We start from the raw sequence: 14850 nt of genomic DNA, 5'->3' as shown, positions 1-14850 counted from the left end.
TAATCTCAGATTTCAAAGAGCTAAATGAGCTCTCAATGTTAAAAATAAGGAGGCAGGGCAGATCCTGCTGCCCAATATGTATTAACATGCCACAACCTGAGGGACAGTGAATGACCCACACACACATTCATTAAAAAATGTTGCAGTGTTTCTATAGTTTTCAGTTATTTGTATTTGTATTTTAACTGCAAGTCTACAATTTGTATTATCATTATTATTATCTTACTTATCTGTACATATTTTAATAGCACATTTCTTCTGTTTATGTTTTTATTTCACACTTACTTTGGCAATGTTAACGACTGTTTCCCATGTCAATAAAGCCCAACTGAATTGAATTAAATTTCATTTCTCTCAGCAGGACGGAGGCGACGCCCCGAACATCCGCTGTAGTGAGTTGCATAGAGGCTGTAATGACATGACTCCACCTGTGCTGCGGAGGGGGGTGTTTTAATATCGATCTGTACTGATTATTAGGATATTGATTATCAGTCTGAGTTGAGTTTTCTTACCTTCTTCAGCAAACGTTGTTCCAGACCGAGTCAGGAGACAGAGACACACGAGAGGAAGAAGCTCCATAGTTGTCGAAGTCACCTGAAGATTAAACATCACGGTGAAACCACTGTAGGCAGTGTGCGGACTATACCATGACTTTCTGGGGAGCTCACTTTTTTCTCACGGGGGGGCGCTTGGGCGTGAATCAAAGATAAGACTTGAAACATCCATAGCTGCAAGCATGTAGGCCTACTTGCTTTATGTCAGCACATCTAGGCTAATAATCAGTTAACGACCACATAAAACGTCCACACGGTATCAAAACCAAACATCACAGTGTGATAGGGCCCAGCCGGGCGCAGGTTACTCTGCAGAGTGATGTAGGCAACTATATTGTATAAGACACGAATAGGTCAAACAGCAAAACAGCCTGTAAACACACAACTGTATGAACATTAAATCAAAAACAGCAGGCCAGGCTGCCTACAAGGGATCCAGTCCTCATTAACACCCATCACATACAGTAACAGTGAACAATACAGTTAACTGGGAATAGCCCTAATCTTAAAGGGACAGTTCACCCCAAAATCAAGAATACATATTTTCCCTCTCACCTGTAGAGCTGTTTATCCATCTAGATTGTTTTGGTGAGAGTTGCTGAGTTTTGGAGATATCAGCATAGAGATGTCTGCATTTTTTGAATATAATGGGACAATATGGCGCTCGGCTTGTGGAGCTCAAAGCGCCAAAAAATACATTTTAAAAAACTCAACAGCAACGTCTCTTTCCAGAAATCATGACCTGGTTACTCAAGATAATCCACAGGTTTGTTGTGAGCAGTTTCATGTTGGAACTACATGTAGTAGTAGTTCCTACATGAAGCTCATTTGATGCACTAATGACATTTTTATTTGTGCAATTTTTTTCAAATTCCAAACGGTGGAAATCTTATTTTGGTATGAAATGTTGCTGGTTTTATATCTGGCAACAGAAAACCAGAAATTATGATGCATTTACAACGCCTCACACACATACTGCCAATTAACAACAGACATGTGAAACCATCACCTCAAGTTTAATAATCATGATTTATGACATGTTCACTCATTCATCAAATGTAACATCGCCCCTTTCAAACCTTGCATTTTAATATCTGTAACAAAACAGAACACTTTAATATATACAATATCAAAACAACAGAAGAGCTCCTCCTTTTCCTGAAAAAAAAAAAAAATTAAATCTCTTTGCAAAGTTGTTAGTGCAGCAAATAAATAAATATCACAAATTACTTTTCACTCATTGGTATCAAAATGGCCGCCGTCGACCTTCTGCTCAGACAGATGTTACAAACAAGGATCACGTTAAAAGCAACTGAAGCAGCTCGTATCTGTGTTTTTTTGCTTTGTCACTGATCTTACTGTCATTTCACATGAAAACCAGCTTACAATAATTAACGTTTTTGCTCGTATTTAGATTTTGACGTTGAAACACTTTAAGTGGGTCTTTTTTTGTGTGTTAAAGTTGAGGCAAAGAGAAACCAATTTTTACACAAAAACATTCATCTGTGGACTTCATATTGTAATATAAAGTAAAACTAATTTAAAAAAAGATCAATCTTTCTATCATCGTCCACACTTCTGAGGCTGTTTAAGGCTTATTTTAAGGGTGTGAAATGAATCCTTAATGAAAGATTTTTATGTAGGTGTTTGTCAGTGGCTTCTCCTACAGGCAGACATGTTTGTTAGCATGAAATTCTTCATTACAGTCTTTGTTTTCTGGCTTCCAGATTAAGGAGAAAGGTAATCAAATGGTTAAGATGGGGGAAAAACATGAGTGGTGGTGCGTCCCAATTCCACACCGCACACTAATTCAAAGCGGGGTTCGAGTATGTAGAGCGCTCACACTGCAAAAGTGACAAAACTAAGTATACTCAAAAAGTCAGTATGCAGTACGGTTGATTTTTGACTCCTGTTGATGGACACTCTTCTCCCACAGTAGAAAAAAGGAAATGGGGGAGCAGCTCACAGCTGTAAAAAAATATAAATCCAAATAAACTGCAAATTGTGGTGAGAAAACTCCAAAAAGACAGTGGAGAACAAAACAATTATTCAATCTTAAGAAAGACATTAGGCTTTAAGTTAACTGGCAGTGAGACAGTGTGCGTATTATATCATTTCCTGTTAGTATAAAATGGTAAAGTATTTTTTTGTATGCTAACAGTTAAAATAGTATTATACATACTATTGTGTATTGCTGTACAGAATTAGTGTGCAGTGTGTGGATTTGGGTCCCGCTGTGAGTATAATGAGGCGTTTATGCTGCTGTAATGTTGACACGTAAAAAACACAAGGGCACTGCGGGAACCCTTTAGCTTTCTGCTCTCCGCAGATCCTGAACTTAAGCACCTCAGTTGTTAAAACACATTCACTGATGTCTTTGTCAGACGGTAACAGGAACTGTCCGGGGTTTAGTGATCAGTATCCAAACATTTTTAGACAAATGTCAGTTTTCAGGCAGCTGAAGCAATCACAACTCCAGGTAGTGTTAAGTTTCATGTACCATGATGAGGTTAGTATTTCATTTGCGATGAGATGCAACACTGATAATCTGGAATTTGTTCATTCAAGAGCAGACTGGGTAAAAATAGGGCAAAAGGCAAACAGGAAGAAAGTGGTGAGAAAAAAAAAAAGAGAGACAGGAATAAATGGACATTTTTAGGCTTCCAGACAAACCCTTAAAATATAGTTTTCCTCTTCCTTTTCCCAACCCAAAGGAACACAAATGTAATCAGGTGAACATGAAACAACACAAAAAATGTGGAACAATCAAAGAGTTTCCCACATTTTTATGATTTTTTTTGGTGTTTAAAGAGGAAAAATGCTTCAAAATAAAAGCCCCCACAGAGTGACATCGTCTTCCCAAAAAAAAAAAAAAAAAAAACGCTGCTTGAGAGTTGGTGCTTCAAAATAAAATAAAAGCTGTCCAGGACGGAGCTACAGGATAAACAGAACATCAAAAATAAAAAAGTCTTCCAGTGTGGCTGTCAGGAGGAAGAAGGCTTCAAAATAAAAGCCACCCTCGCAATTAGAGAGTGCTCCAGGAGGAGAAAGTGGAAAGCTGTTTAGTTGCTGTCTGTTTGTTTCACATTGCAGGAGTCAGATTTGTACATCCCATCTCTGCATGTGTCCGTCATGTTGAGTGTTGTGACTTGAAGTTGGCATATGACGTTGTACCAGACACACTTCCTGCATGTGTGCTAATGTTCCAGTGCGGCTCTGAAAGTCGTTTATCCTCATCAGTTTGTGTTTGTTCCCTGTGAGGATAAATGAGACCTCGAGCAGTTTCTCCGTAGCCATCCAGGTGGTGTGCGTATGAGTGTGTGCGCAGGTGTCTGTGTGTGTGTGTGTGTTTTATTTAAGAACTAATGTAGCCTCTGAGCCATCTTTCCTCTTCAGATACAGTCCGTAGCTGAGATGGTGCTCCCTCCGCAAGAAAGCGTAGAAATAATCCGACACCAGCAGAATCTGAGGGGAAATAAATATTAGGATGTGATGAATTCCTCGCTGTCTAATTAAGAAGAGGAATTTGAGTTATTTCGCTCATTGTGCAATATCCTGTGTTAATACTCCTGTGCAATATTTAGTTTTTCCTATGTATTGATATTGATATTATTCATACCTCCATTACTGCTGTGCAATATCTTAATAATCTCAACAAGCTACACTTGACAGTACATGCACCACTACTTATTACTTATATTATTACATTGTATTATTATACCGTATTATCATCATCAACCGGTAAACCCACTCGGTACTTCACACTTATTTTATCTTATACCCACCTGGTACTTAATTTATTTTCAGACCTGTTTTATAGTGTATTGTATTATATTGTTTGCTAGTACTTTCTCCTGTGTGCACTGACGTAAAGGCGAGCTGCTGTAACAAAGAGTTTCCCTTCGGGGATCAATAAAGTATTTCTGATTCTGATTCTGAAATAAGTAGTATAAGTAGAGTATTAGCAAGCCAAAAAGGACAAATACAAAATAACAAAATCAGATGCAAGTCTCCCTACACCTTTATAAGATGACTTATTGCAATGAAAAATAAAATATACATTTTTTTTTTAATTGTTGATCCACTGAGACCTAAGCTAAATTTGATTTACTTTATGTATGACCTATAATTAAGAAAAAAGTATTAACATGTACATTCTCTCTATTCTAAAAGGAAGATTTGTTTTTTGGAAGTGGCCCAAAAGGCTGCCTGTTCCAGTTAAAGGAACATTTCTACATTGCATTACATATGCTTACTCACAGTAGCTGGTTAGCTTAGCACAAAGACTGAAAACAGTGGGAACAGCTAGCCCGGCTCTGTCCTAAGGTGACAAAATCCACCTACCAGAGCCTCTAAAGCTAATTAACAAGTTATATCTTGTTTGTTTAACCTGTACAAAAACTGACGCGTAAACACGACGCGATGTCTTAGTGAGCTTTAGATAACAGTTACTTTTATCGTTCCTGAGTTGTCTCCAAATCCCACTAGACCTTTTTCACAGCAGACATTTTTAGTTGTCATAGTAGGAAAAGCTCAGGTGTTACTAATAACATTAACAATGGCTCCGTTCTATTCAAGTGTCCCAGTAAGTCATGACTTACGTGAGCCAACATGAACAACACCAGGACCCTGAAACTGAAGCAGCTAAATGGAATTCAACCATGATTCATTTTATCATTTACGCCTGTGCTTTTCCTACTGTAACATGTCAAAATGTCTTCAGTGAAAAAGGCCCATCAGCAAATTCCCCCTGGCTCCCGTTCAGGCCGTCCTACCTGTGCCACGTTGAACAGCAGCGTTATGGCGTAGTAGAAGTTGGAGTTGGCGCTGCCGGCGTAGATCCAGAGGTGCCAGAGAACCGGGAACAGAGCCGAACAGGCCAGCAGGACGCAGGACACCAGGAAGATGTTCCTCAAGACTGAACAGGAAGAGAAACCAGGAGAGAGATTGTTTTTACCGCGATGCCTCTGCATATTATATCAACACAGCATGTACAGTCTGAAATTCATATTTTTAGTGCTTTATTGATCATTTGTTTTAGGGCGGCACAATATGGTAAAAAAAAAATAAAAATCATGTGTTGATTATTTTGACAGATATTACGATTGCGTTATGATTCATGATTAGTGGGATTGACCATTTTTGCATCACAATTTTTATTTTTACTGAAAAAAACTATTAAAATCATGATGATGTGACATTTGTTGGGGTCTGCACCAAACAAACATGTTTTCTTACATCTGGAGAACAAGATTTGTAGGCCAGGGCATCTCTGCAGCACTACAGTACCTCATTATAATGCTGCTTTCTCACACACGCAAGGCACTTGGCCATTTTGCGATTTTGATAATGCTGCCATTAATTGCGCAGCCCTAATTTGTTTTATTGCACATTGCTGTATGATTATAAGAAAATATCACATAAATAATAAATTTGTTTGTCTGATAATATCGTAACATCTGTTGGATAGACTGCCATGAAATTTGGTACACATATTCAAGGTCCCATGAAGATGAATTTGAATGACTTTATTTAAATTCTGTTGTTTCATCTATGACCACCAGCAGGCCATAATGTCCACTGGTCTAACACTTAAAACTAATGACTGAACGTCAGCTTTACTTTGACATGTTACATGTAGAGATGTCCCGAGCCGATCAGAAGGATCGGTATCGGATAAAATAAAGCCGATCAAATACTGCTCCTGTCTTTACTGTGCTCTACTGTGTTCTGTCCAGCTCAGCCTGCTAGTGTTGCAAAGCTGCTCTCCTTTACGACAGCCTGTACAGTGCGAGCATTTCACTAAAAATGCGAGTGAAGATTAGAGTGTGTAAAATTTCTGACACCCGGATTGGCTACAAACTCCAACTCTAATCCATCACCGAATCTGTTATCTCTCCTCAGCAGTGTACGAAACTTTCAGGTAGCAGCTTCTCCTTCTTAGCTGGCGCTGACCGGCGCATTCGCTGGTTAAAATGACAAACGTCGCTGGCGGCAGATCGTATCAGCTGTTTCTAAATGACGTTAATTCTGTAAATCACTTGATATGAGGCCAAAATTATACATGTCGGCTGTCAGGTTTGTGTGCTCTCTGCAGGGGTGTCTGAACTCGATCAAAGATCGTTTGTAGGGAAAGAACCTCCACGCTGTACATCCGCGAGTGGATGGTCTTTCTGTTGTTCCCTCAACTCCAGCACGTCAGTTTCAGGAGTCACGTTCCCCAGTTAAACTTTCACTCATATCATATCAATAATTAAACTTAGAGTTTTAGTTAAGAGTTTTAAATCAGGACTTTCAGCACTTGTAAGCAGCTCTTGAAAATGAAGATGTGTCAGATTTAGTAGCTACAACTGTTATTTCAATGTGCCAAATGCATGTTTAATTTTAACATAGTCTATCTGCTGCTGCCAGGTATATATTGAGCATATTTGGCACAAAAATCACAAAATCTCTCTGGATGAATTAAGTTCCATCTTATCTGAAAATGGGTAAATTGGAGTATTGGATCGATCTTAAAAATTAAAAAGGGACTCGGATCAGGATCAGGGCCAAACAAACTTGATCGGGACATCACTAGTAACATGCTAAATGTAGCATAAGGTGAAAACCAGGTGGTGAAACCAAAACCAAGTACTGCGAGTCTTGTGATAGTCAACATCCTCTGTGTTTCATACACTCACATCTGTGTAGGTGACTCCAGACAGGAAGGAAGGCCAGGTAGAGAGCGATGTCTCCCACAGTGGGGTAGGACTTAAAGATGGAGATCACAGCTAACTGCATGAAGATCAGAAACACTGGATGCTCCCTGTAATACAGACACACATACACTTAGGGCAGCATGGTACGGCTGACTCAGATTTTTAAAGAACAAAAAGTAAAGAAAAAGAAGAAACAGCAGCTTTGCATTAACTTGGAAGGCAGAGGACTTACTTGAGTTTGACGGACAGAGGGATGGTGTAGAAGAAAACGTTGATCTGGAAGACGCAGAGGAAGAAGAGGCGGAAGTGTTCAAACATCTCGGCGAAGAAATACCAGAAGAGGCCGATGTTCGGGGTCAGGTCTGGTACTGAGAGACTGGAGAAAACAGACGGTCACACAAGGACTGCAGCTGGACTGCCTTACGGATATTTGAGAAATTTTTAAAAAATCTGATGACATTTAATCAGCCAATATTCAGTTTTAAACATAAACACATAACATGAATTTGATTAATAAAGAATTGTGACCATGCAATGTAATTAGAGGGACATTTAGCTCCCTGGTGGACAAACTATGTAATGGTCACACTGTTTCTAAATTACCTCAATCATATCTGTGACATTTCTGTACTGCAATTTCTTGTTGTCAACCAAAATATACACTCACAATGATATTAACTATGATAAGTTCAAATTGACTGATAATATCAGAAGTATAAGACCACACAGAAACATGTGTGGTGGAAATTCATAGTAATATCACATTTATTGAACAATGATATTCTAATCATGCCTCTCAGTAACCTGTGTGTGATTCAGCATGCTGATGACCGTACACCTTGCCCCAGAACAGGGACGTCTAAAGTCCTGTTTGAAGACAAATTGCACTGTTGCAATTAGGACATAACAAATAGAGGAAACAGGCCACCCCGTGACAACCAATAGCTAATGGGGAGGATCAAGAGGTGTAGGCTCAGGGTCTGCTGTAATTGGTGCGTGGAGTTTGCAGCCCCTACGACACTGTGTATAAATCTGCTGTGTGAATTCAGTTACTTTGCAAACCGACTCAGATGTTTGTTACTTTAATAAAGATCTTTATTAGTCTGATGGCTTTGCCGCCGAACGTTTTTGATTTGTACAACACATGCACAGCCACCGTAAAGACCTATTCAAGCTAGTTCAATTTCCTGTCTGAATCATTATGCTGCTGTGTTCAGTCTGAAACAGTAAATGTCAGTAAAAAGAACAGAACATTCATCCACTGTGCCAAGACTTCCAGTAGCTTGACTGTGATGCTATTCATAACAGGAGGGGGGGGGGGAATCAGTCTTACTTCCAAAACTGATTTTCTATCTCAGTTTCTGTCAGGTCTGGTTAGTTATACATCATACAAGCATTTTACAATTTTACATTCTGTGAATTTAGATGCCACCTTTAAGCTCGGCGCAAGCGTTCCGTTCGTCACTCACATGAAGCCGTAGACAGACGGCAGGTAGTCCCACGAGCCGAGCAGGAAAAAGGAGAGACAGACGATGACGAACAGGCTGCCCAGGTACATGAAGGCATACTGCGCGATGAACCACCAGAAGCTGAAACGCCGAAGGTTCACCGGGATGTACTGACGCTGGAGGAGAAACAGAAACATGGAAAAGCATTAATGAAAGACAGAGTGACATGGTGAGAAGGGTTAAAGGCAGGGGAAGAAGAAATTAGTGATAAAGGAGAAAAAAGGACAGTAGGAGAAAATGAAGAGGAAGGGATGGAAAATAGTAATGGACAAAGAGCAATAAAAAAATATGGAGAAATACGACAGTGAAACAAGCTGTACTTCACCCTCTCTTAATATGCATGGGTCCATTCATACACAACGTACCTGCATCAAATACAGCAGCGCTGAAGCGCACAGAGTGAGAGGGTAGATGGACTGATATGTGGCCAAGGACAGAAATATGGCACTCAGCAAGACATTTCCTGCAACACAAAAAGAATTCCTCAAATCAGATAATTACTTCATCTTTTTATTGTCGCAGTCGTTTGAAGTTGCTCTGGAGGAGAGCGTCAGCAAGATGCCTGAAAGCTACATTTAAATATTTCAGTCAAAGTGCTCCTTTTATAAATAAAGCAATTACTAGACTGCGTTGGGCCTCACCACATCACGTGTGGAGAACAAAAGACAGCGGCCTAGTTGGGAAAGGCACAGCCTTGACCCGAGCCCTGAACGGGAAACAAAGCCCAGACAGTAAAACGGCGCCAGGTCTCCACCAGCCGTTAATTCACACTGAGGTGCGAGACTGATGCGAGATCCCGGTTGAAGCCAGTGTGAGATCTCAGCTGAATCTAAACAGAGGATTCCTATTGGACGCTGAGCCCCGCTTTCTCCACACTAAGGTCGACTGCTGCCCCGAAGGAACAGTTTCGCCGCTGAACCCGCCGACAGCGCATTTTTAAGTGGCAAGACCACCTTTAAGTTTTTCATGTTTGGTTATTGGTCCCTGATCCTAGGGTGGTGCCCCGTAATTATTCATTCATATTAATAATTTTGATAATATTAATATTTATATTTTATATTTGCTAATAACCAAACCTGCCCTACCTGAATCCCAACAACTGCAATACTGTGACAATCCCTGCAGTGAAATTATTATTAAGAAAACTGAAGGTGACATTCCTTAATGAAGGATCTCAGTTGAATAAAGAATGACGTCTCACTCTGACAGAAACGGCAGATCCAAAAATGTGGAATGTCTTCAGCTAAAATCATGTCACGCTTATAGTTAGAAATCAAACGTTACCTTTTATTGTAGCGAGGATGAAGAGGGCGATGACAGCGTTGTTCAGACCACATGTTGACTTGGCGACGCAGGACAGGATGGTGAACGGGTTCAACAGGTAACTGTGAGAGAAGAAGAGACAGAGACAACAAAAAAAAAAAAAAGAGATGTGATGATAGAAATACATGAATACTTTTCTGAAGGCTGTGGTATTTCCTTCATGACATTTTAGGTTGCAGTCAGCACCATTCATCAGTTTTTGTTTCATGTTTACATTGCATGATAACAAGACGAACAGTCTACAGTGATGCTAGCAGCTCTGTGAGGCTGTACTTTGGCACAGAGGTGGTTTGCGCTAAAGGCTAATGTCAGTATGCTAACATGCTCACAATGAAGATGCTAACATGCTGATGTTTACCATGTTCACCACCACTGCGCCGAACATTTCTGATTGGTCGAGCTCTGACCGGCGGAGCGGCGGCGGTTTGACATATAGCGACCACCTCTACAGACATAATCTGATATCTGATAATCTGGCACAGTTGGGTGTTTGCTGCATGTAAACACGCTTGGTTTGAACGCACTCTGGGAGGAGGGTGGCACTTACAACATGGCTACTTTCAGAGGGATGTAGTACATTTCTTTGGGGCTTCTGATGAGCTCCAGACAGTCGAGGGGGTAGCGGTCTGCCTCCAAGGCATATTTCTGCTTTCTGAACTGAAACAGCATCAACAGCACATCAAATACGTCACTAATATATCATGTTACTACAAGGACAGGAAACTACAACGCACCAAACCTACAATACAAAACACCCAAATAACACACTGAATATCAAAGTTTCAGTAAGTTAGTTTTACTAATAATAAATCCATGTCTTATCTGTAGAAACTATATAATTTATTTAAAATGGTACGGCTTAAATGTGGAATTTCCCTTTAATATCCAAATATTTTTATTTTTTTATTTATTTTCTCTGTAATTTTACTGTTTTCTTACCACTTGTTTGTTGTAGTCCTTCACTGCCATGTAGAGAGCCACAGCAGTGATCACATCTGCCAACTGAAGAGACAGAAAGACAGAGAATGAGCAGCTGAGCCTCTGAAATATAACAAAATATATTTTAAAAACCCCCACACACTTTCTTTTCAAATCACTGCAGGCAGACTTTTCTTATCACAGAGACAGCAGTTTAAATTAAAGTGTTGTGCAGACCGCTGAGCTGTCCCATCATGGCACACGTTACAGAAAATCCTCCCATATATTCACCAGAGCAAATCCGAAACATTAGCATCTCATTCTGTCTTTTGCCCAAACGCTTTAAATGTCATTTTATTCGAGCTCAAAAGAGAAATGTGTGTTGGTATTCATACTGCGCTGGAAATATTCAGACAAAAACATCACTTCTTGATTGGCTTATAAATACATGAAACTCTCTCTAAAAAAAAGTAAGATGTTTCTCGTCTTCGTACTCACCATAAATGTTATCTCTGCATAGTCCACCACAAAGTGAAAGAGGTAAATGATGAGAGGAGTCTGGAGAGGACAGAAAAGGACATTTGGGATCAGAGCACAAACACATGCATGCAGCTGGGACAATAAAACATATTTATCTACACATTAGTGTGTTTGTGTGGTGCCTGTGTGCTCAGACACATGCATACTCTGTTCAAATGCATGTTGTTTTTTTTATACCAACTGACTGATATTGTCCTGCCTCTCGTGTGATGTCACCTTCTCTAAGTCTGACTTAAAAGCAACAAACGGAAACAGGCAAGCAAAAAGCATCTCTGCCACCTGCTTTAAAAAAGCGTTTTCAGATGGATTTTCCACTAAGTACATATAGGTTTGTCTATCAGAAATGTGCCTGTTTGTTCATAATATTTGCATAACAAAAAGTTAAAATAGAAAAAATAAAAATGCTATGTGAACCTGCTGTATTGTCAGTCCCCTAACCCTACTTAAAAATCATGTTTAGTTTCCTTGATAGAGATGAAAGATAATGTTGTATTTGCGTCTTTACTACGAGGACCTCTGTGCGTTACTGCCTTATTTGTGACTGATTGATTTTTGATTCGAGCGTCTTTCAAGAAGAGGATTAACAGCTAATAAAAATACATATTAAATGATAAAAACACGCAGAGGAGGAGGTGGAAGTACTTTCTCTGCAGGTATTTCCTTCAAGCTCCATCCAGTGCCAACAACCTCCACCAACAAGGTAGAGCAGCCTGTATGTAGCCTGAGAGGCGAAACCCAGGGCAAAAAAAGGTTCGCAAAGTAGCCTACTTACTGCACCACTAGCTGCTGCTCCTTAAGCTTATTAAGTGCAAGGTAACAACTGAAGGCGACTCAGTTTTTATCAATATTATTAACGCCTTTCTTCTCTCGTCTGGACTGTGGTGTTTGGACAGTAGGAGAACACTGTTTGGAGAGGTTTTAGTTAGGAAATCAACCTGAGAAGTGAGGGGGGACGAGAAGAATAGGATTTTAAGCCTCAGTGGAAATTATACGTTTGGTCATACATCATCTCTCACCTCATGGAAAACATCTCCAGAATACGGTGAGACTCCCAAGTCGAGCAGAGCCAAACCTTCAACAACTGCAAACAAACAAACAAACACCATGTCACAAAAAGACAGTTATTATCCAGCTTTGGGCTGCTGTCATCAGAACGTTTCTCTTCTCTTAATGCAATCAGCTACAGAGCCTTTCTATAATGATGAAACTTCCTGTTACAGCTGCCTTAATGAATAATTCATGAAGGGTTGCGGTGTTTCCAGCGGGTGTGTGGGTGGCAGTCTATGCCTTTATAAAGAAACTTCAGTGTGGCTCAACAAACAGCTGCACCTTCACTTCAAGATGAGGCACCACAGCCGAAAAGGCCAAAAAAAGGCTTCATATTTTGTTGTTACATACAGAAATTAAACAATATTTCCTTAAAGAATTGAAGAATTCTGTGTGTTTAATAATTTTACAACAGACGTTTAAGTATTGGAGACAAAGGTGCATTACGTGGGAGCTTAAAGCTTTTTCTTCAGTACAAAACTTTTGTGTTAACATTTGCTGTAGCTCATTCTGCCCGACAAGCTGCTAAATCGCTTCGCGTGTGGTGACTCCAGCATTTCCAACCTGCACTTCTGTTTATCTGAGCTATTATCATGATTAGATCAATAGCCGGACTTCCCCTGATCATCAGTACTCAACCATCTCACGTCTGAGACTGACAGAAAACATCATTGGCGTTGTCCAAGACATGAACAGCTAAACCAGAGGTGCAGTCACTGAAACTAAAACCAATAAATTGTTAAACCATTTCATTTCTTATATTTATGTTTGATTTGTTCCACCTTTTCTTGTTCAGTTGATACGGTAGGATTTTATTGCTTATATGCTTATTAATGTTTTGTGTGGAACCCAGAAAGACAACCAATGGGGGATTCCTTTCTATTTCTATCTAAATATCTATTTATTTTAACTTTACTTTCTTCTTCTTCTGTGTTTCCTCTTCTTTTTTTAACAATAATATGTTTTATTTTTTTGTTGAACTTGAGCTAGTAGAGAATAAAGAACAAAACAGAAGTGCAGAAAAGACTCGGTATCAACAGCACAGTGGAAAAACACTCAATCAGAAGAAAAAGGTATTGTGTTCAACATTTGACAGAAATTAAAATGGTTGCATGTACGATCTTATTCAAAACTGGTCACTGACAGCTGTTAGATGAGCTCAGTAAAAATGTACAATAGCTTCATTAAAAGTGTAGTAATAGAGGCAGTATAAGTATGTAGTAGGGACAGTATAAACCCTTTCAAAATGTAAGTACTCGAGTGAAGTATAAGTACTTTAAAATTGTGCTTGAGGGCTGTACTCCCTCTCATCTTAGCCGGTGAAGGCTCAGGTGCGCTCTTGCTGTTTGCTGCAGCTGCAGTAGCATCTTTGAACCAGAGAAGCCAAACATAATGAAGACGAAGCTGCTATATTCCCCTCAACATATCGTTAGTGAGATGTCTAAATGTGAACTGCAAAGCCAGGTTTTTGTAGCTACACCGGTTTGACTTCACTCAATTATACCGGGTAACAGCGCCGAGGTGAGGAAGCAACCGGAGCGGCGTTTTAGCGAGAAAACTGGCCGCCAAAAAGCTGCTAAACCCCCGCTTACCTCTTTTCCAGGCGGTCAACGGAGATACCACCTCCACTCTCTCCGCAATTAAGTCCGCTAAACTGGATCTGTAAAGAGCTGCACGGATCGTAACGGCTAAAATCAAAAGTAGTGTCAAGGGAGCCGCCATCTTGACAAGGAAGCCCTCTCCGCCCTGCGAGGTGCACGATGGGAAACGAAGTATTTCGTTATAAAGGAAACCGGATGGAACCCCAAACGGAATCACACTAAAATAAATAAATAAATAAATAAATAAATTTACGATTAGCAATAAATGTCCTATTATTATTATTATTATTATTATTATTATTATTATTATTATTATTATTATTATTATTATGTTTTAAAATTCAAATGAAATTGACGGTTATTTTATCCGTGGGTGACTACAATAACACTATGTATATCATTGCTTGCACAAAGGCGAATTTTTGCTCTTTTTCCCAGTTTTTAGAGTTGCCTATTCCAAATCTTTGTTGTTAGTAAATTACTAGTAGATCTACTAAAGCAGCAGACAGAAACAGTACATTTATCTTTATCAGTAAGCCACTGCAGGGAATACGTGTTTACAAAGCGGAACCATCAATCCTGAGCATGTTTTCACCCCGGGACTCTTTATGTGTTGGATCAAAACACAATTGACAACGCTTTAAAGTTAGACGCTGCACGC

General features: G+C 39.7%; 1 protein-coding gene across 1 annotated transcript; it reads right to left on the bottom strand.

Moving 5' to 3' along the window:
* Positions 1-1551: 1551 nt before the first annotated feature.
* Positions 1552-14362, bottom strand: pigu (phosphatidylinositol glycan anchor biosynthesis, class U). Its single transcript, XM_044183838.1, has 12 exons — positions 14181-14362; positions 12558-12622; positions 11500-11559; positions 11023-11085; positions 10631-10740; positions 10045-10145; positions 9126-9223; positions 8722-8876; positions 7485-7628; positions 7235-7359; positions 5330-5472; positions 1552-4019 (listed from the first exon to the last, which is right to left on the bottom strand). The coding sequence occupies exons 1-12, from the start codon at positions 14308-14310 to the stop codon at positions 3906-3908; spliced, it is 1308 nt and encodes a 435-aa protein (XP_044039773.1). The 5' UTR covers positions 14311-14362; the 3' UTR covers positions 1552-3905.
* Positions 14363-14850: the final 488 nt, after the last annotated feature.

The sequence above is a fragment of the Siniperca chuatsi genome, linkage group LG2, assembly GCF_020085105.1.
Source record: "Siniperca chuatsi isolate FFG_IHB_CAS linkage group LG2, ASM2008510v1, whole genome shotgun sequence".
NCBI classification, from domain to species: domain Eukaryota; kingdom Metazoa; phylum Chordata; class Actinopteri; order Centrarchiformes; family Sinipercidae; genus Siniperca; species Siniperca chuatsi.
This window is presented reverse-complemented; position numbering and strand designations above follow the sequence as displayed.